The 20227-nt window shown below is 39.3% G+C and overlaps 1 protein-coding gene across 1 annotated transcript; it reads left to right on the forward strand.

Moving 5' to 3' along the window:
* The first annotated feature begins 1923 nt into the window (after positions 1-1923).
* On the forward strand, positions 1924-11216 carry cdc37l1 (cell division cycle 37-like 1). Its single transcript, XM_022197997.2, has 7 exons — positions 1924-2292; positions 3904-4203; positions 4351-4444; positions 5266-5381; positions 6958-7080; positions 7349-7519; positions 10120-11216. Exons 1-7 carry the CDS (start codon positions 2203-2205, stop codon positions 10234-10236), a joined length of 1011 nt encoding a protein of 336 aa, XP_022053689.1. The 5' UTR covers positions 1924-2202; the 3' UTR covers positions 10237-11216.
* The last annotated feature ends 9011 nt before the right edge of the window (positions 11217-20227 follow it).

The following is a 20227-nucleotide window of genomic DNA, read 5'->3' on the forward strand; positions in this document are numbered from 1 at the left end:
TCTTTACCTCTCTCACCAAGGCTCTTCTCCCACCATTGCTCAGTTTGACTGGACGGCCAGGTCTAGGCAGAGTTGTGGTCATCCCAAACTTCTTCCATTTGAGGATTATGGAGGCCACTATGCTCTTAGGAACCTTGAGTGCTGCAGAAATTCTTTTGTAACCTTGGCCAGATCTGTGCCTTGCCATAGTTCTGTCTCTGAGCTCCTTGGGCAGTTCCTTCGACCTCATGATTCTCATTTGCTCTGACATGCACTGTGAGCTGTAAGGTCTTATATAGACAGGTGTGTGCCTTTCCTAATCAAGTCCAATCAGTTTAATTAAACACAGCTGGAATCCAATAAAGAAGCAGAACCATCTCGAGGAGGATCAGAAGAAATGGACAGCATGTGAGTTAAATATGAATGTCGCTGCAAAGGGTCTGAATACTTATGACCATGTGATATTTCAGTTTTTCTTTTTTAATAAATTTGGAAAAAATTCTGCATTTCTGTTTTTTTTCGGCAAAGATGGGGTGATGAGTGTACATTAATAAGAAATAAAATGAACTTTTTTGTGTTTGGCAAATGGCTGCAATGACACAGAGTGAAAAATTTCAAGGGGTCTGAATACTTTCCGTACCCTCTGTACATATATATGTAATTCTGTTGTGTTAAAAAGTGATTTTACCTGTTCTGTGTCTGAAAGTAAAACTGATCCAGCTCTTTAAGTGGTTGAAATAGCTTTAAAGGATAAGTTTATCTCATGCAATGCATTTCCCACCAGCCAAAAAGTAGACCCTACATTGTGACTGAAATGTCATTAATGCATCTAAATGGTTTTATTTCATTCATTTATGATATCTGTTAGAATTGCAATTCACAGAACAATTGCAAAAGACATTATTTCTTTATCACATATAAGTTTTTTTGCTTATTTACAATGTATACTAGGATGTTAGACAAACCAAACACTTATAGTGTAAATAGCAGAAAGAATACTATAATATTGCTTGCAATGAAAATGCCCGATTGCACTACAAGCTGCAAACATTTCTTTAGTCATAATATTTTGGTTACAAAAAGTGATTGAAATTTTACAAAGACGCACTTTTGCTGTCATCACAAACATAAAGCTTTGTGTAATTGTACATTATGACTGTTTGATGCAGAAAAAAGCAACAGTAGACATATATAAACTGGGCGATACAACTTTAACAAGAACTTAAATGCAATGGCATTTAGAGTAGTGATATTACTGCAAGCATCGACTGATCTATAAACTTAAGTAAATAAAAAATATGGTAACAAACAAACACAATCTATTATATACACCCTGTATCGTACTGATGACAGTTTAGTATAGTTAATGCAAAGATATGTCATTTTTTATGTGTAGCAGAAAAGTCTTAATTCTTCATTTTAACAGGTAATATCAGTTGAGAACAATTTCTCATTTACAGTGATGACCTGGAAAGAAGTCCCAGCAGGAAGAAAGAAAAATGTTTACCAGTAGCAAAATGGATGGCTGAGTGATAAAGGACATCAAGTCTGGTCAGGGCACACTTAGGGGCCATTTTATTGTGTCAAACATAGGGAGAATGGTCATCTTCACAAGAGTGTTTTTGGCAAAATATGTAAAGGAGGCCTTATTACGGTAAAAGAACTCCAGTCTAGATTTGACTTTAGCCTGTAGAATATTGATGTGAGAAGTGAAAGAGAGTTTAGAGTCCAGCCACAGACCAAGGTACTTGTAGGACTTGACAAACTCCAGATCTGAGCCATAATTATGAAATAGCATGTGACTTTTTTCCCTTCAAGTGGCGGAAACGGGCTTACATATGTTGGGTTGGTATTCTGTTTTGTTTTGTTTTTTTCTTCAAAGTTTTATAAATAGTTTGGAACTGACCAGAATCCAGTAGAAACGCTTGAGACCGTGTCACGTGGTTGCAGTGTGTACCACGTGTCCTCTTCGTCACTTCTTAAAAAAGACGCAGCCGGGACACTTTGGGGCAGCTTGTTGTTGTAGCTCAGTTTGTCGTTTCCAGGAGTAGCAGCGCTCCTCTGCTGCTGTAACATTTTCCCATTTTTCTCTGCCGACTCTGCAGACTTAGCTCCACACACAGCTCTAACAGGCCGCTAAACACGGACAGCAACTCTTCCAGCACAGCTAGCATCAGCTAGCGGGTCCCACAGCACAGCTAGCCTGCTAGTTGCTTAGCAGTTATGGAGTGGCTGGGTAACGGAGCTTCACTCCACCCCGACGGAGACCCCAGCAGTGACCCGGCTTCAGCGACCGTTTACCCTCACCAGCAGGTATATAGCTAACGGCTAGGGACCGGGTTGTCAGTGGACCATATCTAATTTACTTGCCTTTGGATAACTTAGCGTTATTAAAAGCTAACTAGCTAAGCCTGTTTGGGGATCACAGCAGTGGCAGTTGGCGAAGTATGAGCTGTTGATGTGTTTAAACACTAGTGCCACTATCTTGTCAGTTAGCGTGAAGGAGGCAGCTCTCCTGGTGCAATATTCCTGTCCAGGCTGTGTGCCAGAGTCAGTGCTAATCTGATGCAAACCAACAAAGCCAGATATATTCCAATTTCACTTATGGCTGTGAGGTAACTTGATCACCTGCACTGTCATCCTCTGGTCACTGCAGGAATCAGAGGGTTGTTTGTCCATATGTGGGGGTGGTTGGTGAGATCAGAGGCCACAACAGGCAGCAGCTCACGTCCTCCAATCCCCCCCAAGATCCTCGTTATTCCCAGACCCTGACAGCTGTGTGTGATGGCTGCTGTTGGCTGGGAATGGCATTCGACTGTTTGGGTTGCCATGTAAGCGTGAATGAAATGGAAAGAGGCATTTATTTATTTTTAGTCCTCTGGCCTCACCCTGTATCAAATACAGCATGTTTGTGGTCATGGGAGCTTAAATGCAAATGGCCTACGTTTAGTGTGTGATTCAGAGTGATGCAGCAGTTTGAAGGTGTTGAGAGTCTGTGCGTGGAAAAGCATATTCAGACTAGACAGTAAACTCATGTGAAAAGTTCGTAATATTAAAATTAGTCAGGTTCCCTAGTGGTGGAAGCCTTCTTTGGGGGGATGTTGCTGATATATATTAGGACATTGGTGTTCTCTTATCAAACTCTTTAGTTCGAGTTCCATGTTAAAGAGCTGACCAAAATGGCCTTTTTCCACCTTAGATATATTGCTAAGATTAGACTGATTGTGTCATTTCAGGATGCTGATGTCCTAATTCTTGCTTTTGTTTTGTCAGGGTTAGATTACTGTAATGTCCTTTTATCGGGTTTGCCAAAGAAGAGCCTTCGTGGTCTGACCAGAGCGAGTAGATACAGTATGCTGGCGTCTCTGCACTGGCTACCTGTTCAGGTTGGAGCAGACTTTAAGGTGCTGATAATGTATGGAATTGCCCCCATTGTACCTGTCGATTTTGGTGAACTGGTACCTCCCCACTGGTGTTTTGCGTTCCCAGGGCACTGGGCTTCTGAGTGTCCCAAAGGTCCGTAGAAGGACGGTTGGAGAAAGGGGTTTTCTTTCCGTGCACCAACATTGTGGAACAGTCTACCTGTTGAAATCAGTCAGGCATCTTCCATTTGGGTATTTAAAACAAAGCTGAAGGACCACCTGTGTACTGTTACATATGAGCCTTAATGGTTTGTTTTACTGATGTCTTTTTTTATATGTTTGTATTTTTATCTTTATGTACAAACTTTGACTGAAAGAGCTTTATGATTAAATTTATTATTGTTAAAGCTTGGCATATATAGATTGTGTTTAAGCAAATTAAAATGCACTGCAGGATTCTCCTCAGTGCCCTTTCCTCTGTTCTACACCAACAAATCATGTCCTGATGGCTTCACTTCCTTCCTACATTAATCTCCTTTTCTTTCCATTCGCCCCACACCAGCCGCCATCGTCGCATGTTTGTGACTGTGCCATGGCGTCTCTATGTCAGAGCCAGCGGCGCTGCGTGAAGGCGTCCATCGTCTCCAGTTGGAGGCTAGCGGAGGCGCAGGATCAGTTGTGTTCGTTAGGTGTCCACAGCTCTGAGTCGCTGGAGCAGGAACGTGCTCGGACTCTGGCCTGCCCCAGAGAACTCACACATACCGAGGAGGAGTGGCGACGGAAAGAAAGCATGCTGGGTGGTCAGGAACCCAGCCGTAGTCCTGTGCTTGGAGCTGTCGGAAGTTGGGATGTTTTTGATAAGGTACACACGAACCTGAAATGAAAAATTAAAATCAAACAGAACTTGTGTCAAAAGAACTAAAGGCACACTGTGTTGTTCTCATTTACCTATAAAGCCAGCCATATATTCATAAACGCTCACTTCATTCATGTCTTTTCTCTGCTCCAGAGTATCATCAATGTCCAAACCCAGCCCACAGAAATGGACCAGGACAAGTGCAAAACATTTCTCCAAAAGTATGAACAAGAGCTCAGGCATTTTGGTAAGTGAGATACCAAATCAGAGGTGAGCCACCTATAGATTAATTGTTTAAAAAAGGCAGTGTCAAGGTTTTTTTTTTTTTTAAGTTAAATGGAATGTCATTATTAGGCAGTTTGAGGTGCAAAGATTGTTGCAGGTTTAGGCAGGATTTCTTCTTTCAGCTTCACTGGAGGAGATCACATTATTTAGTTGTCATGTGTGTACTTGTATGATTAAGTTTTGTGCAGGGATTTATCTCGGGGCATGACATTCTTGCTGTGGTCGCAGAAGAGACAAAGAGCAAAGTCCCTCACCCTTGTCTGTTACACAAAAGGTTTCCGTGTCAGTTGTTGTAATTTTTCGTGCCCTGAATTGGAATTTTTGCACCAGAGTCTGTTTCATATCTCTCACTTTTAGCTTTTGTCACTCTATGTTGAATTGTTTCTCAATCAAGTTTCATCTGTCCTAGCTCATTTTCATTCCTTAGAGGTGCAAAGTGTCTCCACTGCAATGCAGGAAACCATTTTTTAAACAAACAGGATGCTTTCACAAATTATCATCAAGAATGTAAAAGGCGACTGCACATTTCTTGTGCCATGTAGTTTAAAATTGTACAACAAAAAGCAGGTAATCAACCAGTTGTTAGAATTGCATGCTTCTTTCACAGGACTGACCTCATTTCAGCATGTTGTGGTCACCCTAATTTTAAGATTACAGCCAGCTAGTTTATAGCCATAAATCCTCTGCTGCTATTCTTAAAACAGTAGTTTAACATGTTCAGTCGTCCAGAGGATTTTTTTAAGCCTTCATTAAACATGCTGATGTGCTTTGTTTCCCTGTCAGGTATGTTGCGGAGATGGGACGACAGTCAGCGGTTCCTTGCAGACATGCCTCAGCTCATCTGTGAGGAAACGGCCAACTATCTAATTCTGTGGTGCATGAGACTACAACAGGAAGGGGTAATGTGCTGACAGGGCTGGTGTTGCTTTATCTGTCTGTCATAATCAACCGTTCCCCAAAAATATAATCACAGAGAGACCAAAACGGCACTGAATTTACCCTAATCAGCAGTATTGTCAGCATAGTTGCAGCCTCTGTGGAGCAAAACTCTGCTTCTGTCCCAAAAACTATAAAAAGACAGGAGAATCATGAAAAACAACAAAAGCAGCCAGCGCAGTTCTTTCCTTTTGGCTAGTCGAGCTAAGAAAGCAGTGTGAACATGAAACTGCTTGCCTCCACTCGTTTGTCTGCACACATTTGAAACACAATTGAGCGTTATTTTTATTTTATTTATTACTGTGGGCATTTTTCCAAAGAAGTCATAGTCATGAGACAGCAATGAGGCAATAATTAGCTACATGTAATTAAGATATTGTTGCTTTTATCGTCTGTCCTTTTCCTACTGAAACGAGTCAATACACTTTCAGTGAAGAAAGGCTTAGCATCCATATGTTCTCTATGTGTTTCATGAGTTTTGAAGCAAATATTATTTCACAGGTACCGTTGGATTTAGAATCTCAGCAGGGGATTTGTTGATAGAATAAATCATTTAAGCCGTATCCTTTCCTTATTTTTCATGATCTGCAAAATAAGATTAGAGGTCTGACAGAGCAACGCCACACACAGACAGTAACCTGAATCAAAAACAGTTGTAGCAATTTATTGTTATCAAAATTTGCAATATTTAGATGTCGGATTAGTTGAGCAGGTCATCTTTCCTGTGATGCCAGGTGAAAGTATTAAACTACTGCGTGAGGAGATGAAACTTGCAGAGTCAGTAATTTGTTTTATAGACTTTCTTTATTGTGAAGTTTACTTCTAGCTTTGTTTAGTTTTATTCTGTATTATCTCCTGTTTATCTTGGATGTTATCTCATTTTATTTTACTTTAAGCTGCCTGGTTCTTTGGTGTGATGTCTCGCAAATTTTTAATTCTCTAATTTTTTTTAGTTTTAATCCTCAGTCTTGTTCTTTAATTTTCAAACTGCCTAGTTCCCTTCTTTGAGTTGCATGCTAATCTAGCTAAATATTAATTTCATTTATTGCAATTTTTACTATTTATTTTCACTGACTGATCTGACTTGTCTCCTATAGCTTTCTTGATTGTCTGTGTTTCATGTTTTATTTGTCAAAGCACTTTGTGAATGTTGTTCTTAAGGGTGCTATATTAATAAAGTTATTATTGCTACTCCTAAATTTTTAAAAAATGGCCTCAACTGCTTTGTTGGCCCCATATGCAAGTCCTAATTTTTGCATGTTATTTTTGAAACAAATCTTAAACCAAGACAGTTCAGTACAATATACTGTAGAATTTATGACTGTGCTATCAGAAATGACATTTGACAAAATGAATACAAAGAACACTGAAGCTTCAGTGACTTTACAGTCCAAAGTAGCTGTAAATGCACGATAGAGGAGTACATACTGCTTAGATGGTAAATATTTCAATTCAGTCATCGTGTTGTTCAAACTTTATGAAACATGGCTTCAAAAATGGTATCAAAAAAGGAAGGAATTTTTCTTGTGCACCCTGCAGAAAGAAGCATTGATGGAGCAGGTGGCGCACCAAGCTGTAGTTATGCAGTTCATACTGGAGATGGCTTCAAATTCGAAGCAGGATCCTCGAGGCTGTTTCAGACAGTTCTTCCACAAAGCCAAAGTAAGACACACACATCTGATCAATACACTGTGAATGTCCTCTTGATTTACACACAACTGTCTGTCTCCGTCCTTTAGTACATCTTAATCAACTGTTAAAGCTTCATAAATGGGTTTTCTATAGGAAGACTAGAGCGAATACTTGAATGTTTTTGTTGTGGAAAGTGGAAGCGGTGACTGAAATTTCTTTCATCTCACTTTCTAAACATGTTGCCTTTAAGCCATCTTGTTCCACATTTCCTGATATTCTTGCCTCTGTTGCTTTGCAGGAAGGACAAGATGTCTACTTAGAAGTCTTCTATACAGAACTCGATGCCTTCAAACAGAGAGTAAAAGAATACACAGTCAAATGTAGAAGCGATACATCCACCATTGAACAGCAGAATATCGGCACAAACCGCAGACTCGAGCCCAAAGAAGCGACTGACTCTTTACCTCCAGTAAGTGCACTTCTTTTCTTTTTTTTTCTGATCAAAATTGAGTTACTGCAGTTACCCCATGCTGCTGTGAGGTGGCGCTATTGTGTATTATTCTTTGCTCATGCTGATGCTAAAGTGCAAACAAATATTTTTACTTTAAAAACACATCATCACAGGAGTGCAAATAATATAATTGCAAATGTGAAACTTAAAAATGAACAGCTGATGGTAAAACTTGTGTTATATCCTGGGAAAACAAATGATCTCTAAATCCAGCCTGGAGGTTAGGAGTCAATAAATGTTTCATTTGGCTGCGTCTTTAAGTGACTCTTTATTAGCCGAGTAATTAAGAACAGCACATTCTGGGACACTTGAAACAGTTTGGATCTATATATCCCTGATTTTGGTTTTGTGGTTATTTATTTTTTGCTGCTGGCTGTCTAAAGTCTTGTTATAATATTAACAAAGATTTGTTTCAGAGAGTTCAATGTTATGTGGAATTTAAATAAAAAGGATGCTATATTTATGATCAAGCTGTGCTTTTTTTTTTTTTTAAAGTAAGTAGAAATCAAGCAACATGAAACGGACACTAAAATTCACATTCAGCCACGCAAGAAACATTTTATCTGTTCTCTAGTCAAGTTGGATGTAGAAATGCATGTCCTTTTCCAAGTCCAAATAATGTCATTAGCTCTGCCTGCCCTCCGAAGCTGCCTCTTTGCTGGCAATTGCAGCTTTGAGTCGTCTTTAAGTCTACAAGCTTTTGACTCCTGAACAGCTAATTCCATTCTTCCTGACACATCCTCTTAAGCTCTGTGTGACTGGATAAGAAGTGTCTATGAACTTAAAACCTTCAGTGTTCTATGAGGTCTGGACTTTGGCTGGGTCTCTCAATGAAACTTGTCCCAAAGCCACTCCAGCTTTGTCTTGGTTGTCTACTTTAGGTCAAAGGTGAGCTTTCCCCATATTTTCAGTTGGCTGCACTCTGGTGCCAGTTTTCTTCAAGGACCTCTCTTTAAATGCTTTCATTCATCCTTTCATCAGCTCTGACTGGTCCCTGTCCCCCTGCTACCTAGAAACATCCAGTGGTATAATGCTGCCACACCAAGCTTCACGGAGGGAATGTCATTGCCATGTTGATGATCACTGCCTGGTGTTGACCACACATAATGCTGGGAATTTAGTTTTTGCCCCCTTTGTCTTTTATTCAACAGTGGCTTCATTCTAGCGCCTCCACCTTAAAGGCCTTGGCTGAAGTGCTGCTGAGGTAGTCATCCTTCTGACTGTCTCTTCTCTGCAGAAAAACGTCCAAAGTTCTGTTCTGAGACCATCATGTTGTTGGTCGCCCCTTGTTCAGTTACTCAGTTTGTCCGGATCGCCAACTTTAGGAAGAGTCTCTGGTGGATTTAGTTCTCACAAATATTGAGATCTCTTTGTTCCTGGGAGCAAAAAAAGCTTACAATGGGTTTATAATATTGTCTTTAATTGGTCCTTTGCCACAGTTTTATCACAAAGATTTGGGGAGAGTTCCTTCAATGCCATGGCTTCGTATTTTTCCTGACACGGAGTATCCATTCATCCATTATGTATGCATAAGTGTTTGCCTTTTTAAACTACACATCCATTTAATTTGCATTGTCATTGACATGTGTCTAGATCTTGTTTGGGGTCCATCAGTGAAAAATGGGAGGAATGTGACCACAGCTTTGAGTGCCACAGTAAAGGATCTGTTTGTTTGGAACTGAGAATTCAGTGCAGGACTTTCTTTGGGTTGTCAGTGTAGTTTGATTAGCAAAAATTACAGTTCTACCTATTGCAGCTGAATCAGTACTTCAAATGTGAAGTGGTCTGAGTTTCTGCATTGGCTGTAGATGGAGCTCTACTATCTGATAGTTTAAAGGAAAGGCAGAATCATGTGAGGAATGTGTCACAGTATGAACAAACGGTTACTCTCTGGAGCCCCATGTTGTCAGTTTCATACAAACTCTTTACCTTATATGACATTGTACACTAATTAGAGACATAGAAGAGATTTTACTTTCCACATTCAGTCATGTGTGAAAGTTGCCAAATGGCATAAAGCGCACTCCTACCTACTGAACTCGGTCGCTGCAGTCTGAAAACCCTTTGTAAGAGAGAGAAAATGGGGCCACCAGCCCTTCAGTGGCCCCATAGCTAGACAAGCTGCCAAACATCTACTCAGAAAAAACCACATCCTTCCCCTCTCGATGGGGATCAGGCCTGTTGAAACTGAAGCTGGTCTTGCTTCTGGATCTGTAGTTATTTCCTGTCCGAGCATCTTAGTTCACCTCAGTTTGAACTCAGTCTGTCAGGAGCAGTTATAAGTTACAGATTTAAGGGTCTTTTATTCTAAAGAAGAGCAAGCGCCTGTGCCTGCACTGGTTTTTGTCACAGCAAAATCTATAGAGGAAATTTAAAGTCACAATTTTAGTTCCAACTCGGCACATGAAATCTTAAAGGGGCATAGAGTGGTTGCGTCATAATCCTCCAGCTAGGCAACACTAGGTTAATCCCTCTGTCTCTCAAGCCTTATTTGAACCTATTTTTAATTCTCACCTGTGACTGTTTTGACTCCTCTTGTCTTTGTTTTCCTCCACCAGGTGGTGGAGTATCCTATGAAGCGTTGTTTAGAGGCTGGACTTTGGACAAGCACAGGGAGGTGGACAAAGGACGACAACACAGAGACAGACGACATGCGCATGATGGAAACGTCTTAAGGAACGTAGGATCGGCACCTGCTTTTCTTCCATCTCCATCGTCTCGCCGTTTTAGGAACAACACGAGTTTTAAGCCCTCTGAAAGCAGCAGAGCAGCCCGAAACATTGCCGAGCAGGAATAAATGGAGTCACGTTCAGTCTTTTATGCTGAAATTTTCAATGGAGAGGCGGCAGGAAACGCGTTTCTCAGTGCTGCCGTTAGCATGTGGCTGTGGTTGGGCTGCTGGCGAGGTGGTTCCTGCAGCGTCTTCTGCCAGCTAAATGCATGTCGTGCCATAAATATCGTTTTACAGATGGGAGTTTTTACATCCTTGAATCTTGGTGTCTGTTTTTTTTTTTTTAATTATTATTATTTCTCATGGATCAGAGAAACATCCTCATTTAAAAAAAAAAAAATCAGATTTTATCCAGAGAACATATGGAATACTAAACCAGTACAGTCTGATCAGGGGAAATTTGGGAAGGCTAGTTAGAGGAATCATGTTAGGTTTGAGAGGAGCAGAACTGACAGAGCAGTAGCTTGATATCTGGAGTTATAAGCTTTAACTAAAGCTGAGTGTTTTAAATGTGCAGTATTGAAAACTCTTCAGGGGGTAAAACGTAAAGCTGTCTGATCTACAGCTCCAGGATACAGTAGGTGCTGTAAAAAGAAGGTGGTTCATTTGCGATTTTTAAATCAAGGGTAAGAAACATGCCTATAATAGGGAACTTCTAAGCATATTTAGAAGGAAATAAATCAGCTTTGTTTGCCTCAGACTTGTCGTATCATATCATTGAGAAAAACTGGGCATCGTTTCGCTTCAGTTTAAGCGACATAAGCCTTCAGTTTTTTAAAAATTGCTTCACTCCAAGCAAACTTAGTGGCTTTATGCGACTTTGCAAAGAGCAGTTTGAGTATGTGTAACCGAATCATGCCTGAATCTCCACCTGTTTTTACCTGGATTTCTGTTTTCCGCAAGTAAAATGCTCTTTTCTGATCACATCCTTGTTGTTGTCTCTCAGGCCCAGAACTGATCTGCATGTAAAGGAGCTGCACACAACTTTACAGGTATCTCAGGCTGATTATAGGAGAGAATAAATAACACAATATGTGGAGGTCCAGCTGCCTCAGAGCTATCAGTTTTGTCCTCGAAGTTATCGTGTCATTACCTGATCGTTGCTATTCCTTGTTGTGAAGGAGAAGAGCAGCATCTCTTTGTTCTTTTAGGCAGAACAACTTCACTAAAATGAAAAGTTTGTGACGACGGATTTAAAACTGCAGAATAGTTGTGATTATCAGCGTGGCCTTATATGTTTGAACACTTGGCTGTGTGACGGAGCGCACTACAGCTTCAGCAGCACAGAAGTTCATGCAATTTAAGCGTCTCTTATCTCTGTTTTTCAAAATGTATTCTTTACTGTTGTCTGGAGAGGTTTAGAAACTACAAACAAACTTAAAAATCCCTTTCCATCTGTTCTTAACATGCATCTTTGGTTGAAGTTTTATCTAGATTGTTGAGACTATAACTTTGCAGGCAAATGGGTATAAATTCATGCAATATACAGTGTGTTGTAATACAAGATCAGTTTAGATGTTTGATTGCAGAAAATGACATTAAGCAGTGTATTCACTACAGTAATTGTGCACTGGACAGTATTGGCTTGTATTTTTGTGACAAAAATAGTTCAGCTTTTCAGGACAGTTTGTGGATTTCAGTGGTTTAACACAAGAAAACATGAATAACAAGTAATAGTGCATGCTTTTTAGAATGTGAGACAATATAATAACTGGCAAAGAACTCCGCTTTGGTGCAAATATGTCTTTTAAAGGGACAAAAATGACTCGATTTCAGCATATGGTGTAAAGGTCAATAAACAGGATCCAGTCTCTGAGTGCAGGAGGGATTAGTAACGTGACACGGCACTACATCTGTCTGTTTACTCATCAGCTGATTTTCCTTGGCAGGGCTGTACAGTGCGAGCGTTTCACTCGCATATGCGCCTAAAAATAGATCGGTGCGAATAGAAAAAATAAAAAGGCAGCACGCGTGCGAGTACAGATGTCAACCCTATCATTCGCTTTGGCTCCTAAAATAAATCCACACAAAGTGGATCAAACTAAAAGTCATAGCCTACACCTTCTTCTTCAACAACTTTTTTTTCACATCGGCACGCTACAACACGACATGGTCAGAAAAACCGTGCGCTCCTCTGACTCTCAGGCCGTCTCCCCCACACAGTACCGAGCATCACACAGATTGCACAGATCGGCGCACTTTCTTAAAGCGACAGGCTCCTATTTTTGTCTTTAGCTTTTATGAACACATTAACTTGAAATAACCAAATACTGTCTGTCTAAATTATAATAATGCAAATGACACTAAATTAAGCATGTAAAACAATTTAAATACCATAAAGTAATAACTGAACTAAAATTGTCGTCAGTTAACCCAATCTATGCATTCCGCACCTATAATCAGACTCCCCTAAGAATGCAAGATATGGCATCAAAATATGTCTGGTATTTATGTATAAAGTCTTTAATATAAGTATAGTTCTTAAGTATAAAGTCATTTGTTATTGTTTTTATTGGGCCAGTTAACAATATAATAGAATTGAAATTCTTTAATCCCACACCTGGGAAATTATTTGCTACAACAGCTAAAACACCAAATTACAAGTTTGTTTTGTTTTTTTTAATCCTAGTAAATTACAGTATGTAAGAACAGAATAATAAAATAAGGGGCTAAATGATCACAGTATGGCAGATTAAGAACAGAGAGACTATTTCAAAAATAGGACTTTAACAAAAATATGCAGATCGAGTTAACTGTGCAGATTGTATGATATGAAATAAAATCTGGAGTCAGAATTTATTGGGCCACTTAACAAAATATGACTCCCCTTATTGTTTTGGGAATGCAAAAAGTGACAACCTCCAAACTTTCTCAGCTACACACGTGGACAAAATTGTTGGTACCCCTCAGTTAAAGAAGGAAAAACCCACAATTCTCACTGAAATCACTTGAAACTCACAAAAGTAACAATAAATAAAAATTTATTGAAAATTAAATAATCAAAAACAGCCATTACTTTTGAATTGTTGATTAACATAATTATTTAAAAAAACAAACTAATGAAACAGGCCTGGACAAAAATGATGGTACCTCTATAAAAGATTGAAAACTATTTGACCAGAGTGACATGATTAACTCAGGTGTGTCATTTAATTGACATCACAGGTGTTTCCAAACTCATAATCAGTCAGTCTGCCTATTTAAAGGGAGACAAGTAGTCACCCTGCTGTTTGGTGAAAAGGTGTGTACCACACTGAACATGGACAACAGAAAGCGAAGGAGAGAATTGTCCCAGGACATCCGAAAAAAAATGATAGACAAACATCTTAAAGGTAAAGGCTATAAGACCATCTCTAAACAGCTTGAAGTTCCTGTGACAACAGTGGCTCATATTATTCAGAAGTTCAAGACCCACGGGACAGTAGCCAACCTCCCTGGACGTGGCCGCAAGAGGAAAATTGATGACAAATTGAAGAGACGGATCGTTGGAATTGTATCCAAAGAGCCCAGAGCAACCTCCAAAGAAATTAAAGGTGAACTCCAAGGCCAAGGTACATCAGTGTCAGATCGCACCATTCGTCGTTGTTTGAGCCAAAGTGGACTTCATGGGAGACGACCAAGGAGGACACCACTGCTGAAAAAAACTCATAAAAAAGCCAGACTGGAATTTGCAAAAATGCATGTTGACAAGCCACAAAGCTTCTGGGAGAATGTCCTTTGGACAGATGAGACCAAACTGGAGCTTTTTGGTAAGGCACATCAACTCTATGTTCATAGACTCAAAAACCAAGCATACGAAGAAAAGAACACTGTCCCTACGGTGAAACATGGAGGAGGCTCAGTAATGTTTTGGGGCTGCTTTGCTGCATCTGGCACAGGGTGTCTTGAAAGTGTGCAAGGTACGATGAAATCTGAAGACTATCAAGGCATTCTGGAGAGAAATGTGCTGCCTAGTGTTAGAAAGCTTGGTCTCAGTCGCAGGTCATGGGTCTTCCAACAGGACAACGATCCAAAACACACAGCCAAAAACACCCAAGAATGGCTGAGAGAAAAGCGTTGGACTATTCTAAAGTGGCCTTCTATGAGCCCAGATCTGAATCCCATTGAACATATGTGGAAGGAGCTGAAACATGCCATTTGGAGAAGACACCCATCAAACCTGAGACAACTGGAGCTGTTTGCTCATGAGGAGTGGGCCAAAATACCTGTTGACAGCTGCAGAACGCTCATTGACAAATACAGAAATCATTTAATTGCAGTGATTGCCTCAAAAGGTTGTGCAACAAAATATTAAGTTATGGGTACCATCATTTTTGTCCAGCCCTATTTCATTAGTTTGTTTTTTAAAATAATTATGTTAATCAACAATTCAAAAGTGATGGCTGATTTTGATTATTTAATTTTCAATAAATTTTTATTTATTGTTACTTTTGTGAGTTTCAAGTGATTTCAGTGAGAATTGTGGGTTTTTCCTTCTTTAACTGAGGGGTACCAACAATTTTGTCCACGTGTGTACATCTGCACCTCTGCTGCTGTTGTATAAGGTCTTGTGTACATGGTGGCTCCCACCGAGTTTTTTGCTTGGAAATTGGAAAAATGTAACACAATGCCATCTGAGTGATAATGGAAAATATGACAAAAGAAAGAAGTCAGTAGACCAATCACACTCCAAATGAAAGGAAGCCATATTGGTGAAAGTTTTGTTTTCTTTTGTGAGAACAAAATCAATAATTCTTTACAAACTAATTACAAAATGCACATACATATGTACACCTCCTTTCATGAGAACAAAATCAAACATAATTCTTTGCAAACTATTTACAAAATACACACACACACACACACACACTCTCTAAACATGGGCTTTGGTGTTTCCTTGTGACTGATGTAGTATAGATGTCCATCTGTAAAAAATACATTGGTTTATTAGTTCACAAAGTCCTGAGGACCAATGAAGCTTTCTTCTTTCTTTCTTTCAAGTTTATTTGTAAAAGGACAGCGTGCAGTTACATTAAAAAGATGGCTGCACCAGATTTAGCTTCAAGCTAATTTCCATCTGTAGTCCTTGGTCCATAAAAAACATTCATTATTTAAAACAACGCATATAAAACGCATTACATTAACAATGCAAAACAAATCAAAATCGATCTTAAAATATTTACAAATATGTGTGCAACGTTGTTGGTTTATAGTACAATTATCAAAAAGCAAAAGTATAACGAGGAAGACTGTATTCAAACCAATTACAATATATTTAAAATGCATTTAAATGACAAAAACAGAGTGCAAAAGTACAAAGTTAAAGTGCAGAGTTGTATGCGAAACAATAGTTTCGTAGATCCTAAAGGTGGTAGCTTTCAGATGGTACTGACGAGGGTAGCATCTGATAGCTCTATACCAGATTGGTACTGTAAATACACACTGTACTATTTTTACACTGATAGTCTGGTAGTCTGGCAGCCATCAGATGGTACCCGCGAGGGTATCATCTGATGGCCAAATACCCTTCTGGTATTATTAATGTGAACAGGACTGATGATCAAACAGCCAGTTTTAACAGCCCAAGAAAAGCTGTGGAAATCTGCCATGTTCTTAAAATTATCAGGCAGCCCATTCCATTCCTTGATGGCTTTGTAAGAAAAGGCTGACTGAGAGAAGGCAGACTTTCTTTTGGGAATGTGGCAGTCACCCCTGAGAGCGTAGCTGTACAAAGGTATTTAGAGGGGGTGGTGCTGCGTCATGTAAGATTTTATGTACCAGGCAGATATCAGAGTACCTGATCAGGTTGTCAAAGCTTAAAATTTTATATTTTTCCAATATGTTGCAATGGTGGTACCGCCGGGGCTTTTTATCTAGGATTTTCAAGGCCTGATTATGTAGTGCCCTTAGAGGGTTTAGAACTGTCAATTTAGCTTGAGACCAGCTGATGTATCTGACACTGGTGAGGGATGATAATCTATTTTGTGGGAGAAGCTTTGTTTGTGCAATGTCACTGTTAGAACTGCATCCATTTATTTGACCACCACCGAAGACCTCATGAGGATCAGCTTGGAGGGGCCATGTCTTGAGGACTTTGATCCAAGTCCTGCAGTGGACCACTGGATGAACTCAGCCAAGCGTGCCAGGATGACTTGAATACAAAAAGATGTGGGACAGGGATGTTCTCTGTGTGAAATAACTGAGCCTACTGCTTGGCTTGTTGTGTGAATGTTAATAATAAAATTGTGCGATTCATAGTGAAAATTCATAGTGCTCCTAAATATTTTTCTGTGCTCCTAAATTTTTTCATTTAGGAGCACCTGTGCTCCTAGTGAAAAAGCTAAGCGTACAGCCCTGCTTGGGTGATAACTGTTCATAACACAGCAGATTCTTTTCACATGGGTTTCTTGTATTTATTTTTTTCTCTGGTTCTGTGATTGTCTTTGTGTTTATCACCTGAAACCACCAGTTTCCTTACACAAGTGCTCTGTGCAGACTGCTGTCTGTGCTGTGTTTAGGTAAAGTTCCTGAATCTGGGATCTACACCTTTTTATTAGGAGCATAAAAACACCAGAGTGGAGGAGAAGGAAAAAAGGGCTGAGCTCTCCATAAGAGACTTTTACTGTATGTGTGTGTGCAGAAAGGAGCTCTCTGCGTCTGAATGTGTCCTGCACTTTATATTTCTCTTTGTTTTAACAAAAAGAGGTGAAAGAGGGGAGAGTCTGAAGCACGAGACTTCATTATTCCTCTTCATTGTGTGATTTTTGTCACTTTTTTTGCTTTGTTGTCAGTCCTTCAGAGCTGAATCCTGCATTTTTTTTGTTTTTATTTTACAACCAGTTCTCAGAGTAGCTTGTGAAAAGTGTGTGATATTTTTGTTATGATTTATGTATTTTGTTGTTTTTGTCTCTGGGGGGGCTTTTACCAGATTCAGTAGGCTTCCAGTTCCATTTTTGAGGATATTCTTTATTTAACAAGTCAACTAAAAGCACCATAGAATTCTCCCATCTGTGTAATTGGAAATGCCATACAAAACATTAAATATAGCGCATGATTTAAAGCTGCTGTGTGATGATCATCTTGCCATCTGCTCTGCACAGGGCTTGTCTGGGGCAGCTCATACGTAAAATGAATCGTAAATACTTTAAACAAACAGGTATTGTCAGCAGTGAAGCTACATAATGTGCTGTAGTGGACTTCACATGTTTTCTTTTTCTACTGTTTCCTTGTCCATGATGACTACTCAACTATGCAAAAATAATTACTGGGCTTATATTGCTGTACTGAACCTGTGGCTGCTGTCTCTGGTGTCTCTGGTGTCTCTGACGTTAAACTGCATTTGTGTGTTGAGACTTGGTGTAAGAGTTTCTGTCACTTAGCAACAAGCTGTAGGAAAATTACACTTCACATTCACAGTAGTCTACAGTGAGCTTCTCTTGCTCCTCAAATACTCGAATACTAAACCAGAACTAAATATTCGCCTTCTTGTCGATTGATGGGTCAATATATAATTGGGGGACCTTTGAAGTCCATGGGATGGATCTTGCATACATTTTTATTAAAAGCAACAAAAAAAAAAAGTTTACTGTTCATGTCTTTACAAATTGCATAATTATTTATTATGGAAACAATCACTCGTTAATAAAAAAAAATGACTGGATATCACTAAAATGTCAACTAAATAACCGTCCCAATTTAATACCATCCACCTTCTAATTAGCTAAACAATAATAAAATGAGTTTATCCAAAAATCGGTTTGATCCTGACGGATATTTCTCTCTTGGCAACATAACAAATTTTATATGGAAAATAACAAATTGTATCTGTCACTTTCAACTAAGTTCCCTAATACAAAAACACCTCAAGAAAGTGTGTTAATTCCAGATCACATGACCTGCTCCACATGATGTCATTTCCTCCTGAAGAAAAGACTGAAAGACTCCAAGGCTTTCTGAGTTATTTAATATAAAGTAGTGTGTGAGTCAAGTGTGGATTTATGGCATGTCAACAGGTTTACTACAATATCTTTACACATTCAATTTCAATTTTACTCAATTGTATATATTTAGAAGAATCTTACTGTAGAAATGTCATGTGGTGTTTGGTTATAGGCGGCCATGTTGATTTTAGGTCTGAAAACAGCAAAAATGTGAACTATGATACAAAAAGTCCCACAATTATATACTGACCCTGCTGCTGTTGTCGGTGGACCTGCAGTGACAATGTAATAGCCTCCTTTAACATTTAAAATCGATGGCTTTGCTATTAATGCCTTTTATTGAGTAACTCCACTGATTTTTACACATCAAAGTCTGTTTACGGGCCCCGGGGAGCGCGACTGAATATGTAAAATGATGCTGTCCAAAGTCTTTTGTGGCTCCTAGAAAGCGAGCTTTGTGTGGTTGTAGAAAGGTGCAAATTTGACAGAAAATCTGAGGGAGTTGGAGTAAAAAAAAAAAAGAAAAAAGGAGAGCCTGGAAAAACTGTGTAGCTGTTGCCACAACTACAACCAGTTGATTTGCATTGATTTTGTAATGAGAAATGCATCAAAATACCTCTAGTTCTGCTGCATTGACTTTCTAAATTGTCCATTATGAGTCAAACAATTATACTGCATTGCTGAAGTTCCCCTTTAAATGTTTTTGATCCAAAAATCTGTTTAATTACAACAAAAAGTGGGACTCTTACGTTATGTCCTTCTGGTGTATGGTATGAGAAGTTTATTGTGATTCATAAATACTTGTGACACACTTGTAACTTGTCTATGAAAAAGGAGATAAGCTTTTAAAACGTATTCAAGTATTTAGGAGTGCACACAGGACAAACAGGAAACATCCACTGCATCAGTCAGTACAGTACATAGCAAGGCAGGTTAGCATTTCTGTGGCTTTTAACATTATATCGAGCAAAGTGCAAAAAAAACACAACAGATCAACCTTAAAGGCTGTGATATCTTCTGACAAGATGATAGCACTGTACAAACTGTTTTAAAAGTGTGTGTTGACATATTTTTCAGTTGCATTTTCAGTTGTCAAGTCACATTAAATGGCAAATATCAGTCTGTATATGTGGAATGGCTGGTTAAAATGTTTAGGAGTACACTATTAAGACTTGAGGTGGTTGAAAGAAGCTGTTAATTAAAAAATATTCAATATAATAATTGTGGTTGGTTTCTGTGTTATTGGTATCTGTGGTTTGTGGTTCAAAAAATGCATTTACATTCACCGAGCTAGCTGTCAAAAGCAGCTAAAGGCACTGGAGTGCAGAAGTGAGTTTTCAGTCATTTGTGGCACATTTCCCTTCAGGGCAACTATTTACTGTCCAACCAACAGTCCCACTACGGCAGGTAGACGCACCTTTGTTATGCTAAAGCATGAAGAAAGCTGTAGAGTTTAGCTCAAGGTATTTTGCGCTGCTTCTTTTCAGAGTTGTTGAGATCAGCTGAGAAAAGAACTCGTGACTGAAAATGGAAAAGCTTGAAATTTAAAATCCATACAACCAACAGCATCCTTTTCACATTTTGTGCAAACAAACTGTGAACTGATCTGCTTCATAAAGGCACATCATTGAACAAAGAAACACTCTACCTGAACTCTTAACAACTAATGTTTGAAAGATTTTGCACACGCTTCCTGAGAGTTTCCCAAACTAACTTGCAGAAAACAGTGCAACAAGTGGTAAAAGTGGAGTTTAAACAACATCTGCAGCCGGCTGCACAAAACACCAAAAGGTTTGTCTTCCTGAAGTGTTAGACTTAAATTCAGGGGGAGATTTGTTAGTTTTTAACCAGGAGGACTGGATCAATGGATTCCAATGGTCCTACAACAACAAACACCCAGCAGGGGAACGGGGGAGGGGGGATGGGGATTATCCCCAGTGCACCCTTAAACCACCCACTGCTTCAGGCTTAAATTCTTCCTCTGGCTTAAGGTTCTTGTGCAGAATCTCTTTAAGG

Source organism: Acanthochromis polyacanthus, chromosome 18 (assembly GCF_021347895.1).
Source record: "Acanthochromis polyacanthus isolate Apoly-LR-REF ecotype Palm Island chromosome 18, KAUST_Apoly_ChrSc, whole genome shotgun sequence".
Taxonomy (NCBI): Eukaryota; Metazoa; Chordata; class Actinopteri; family Pomacentridae; genus Acanthochromis; species Acanthochromis polyacanthus.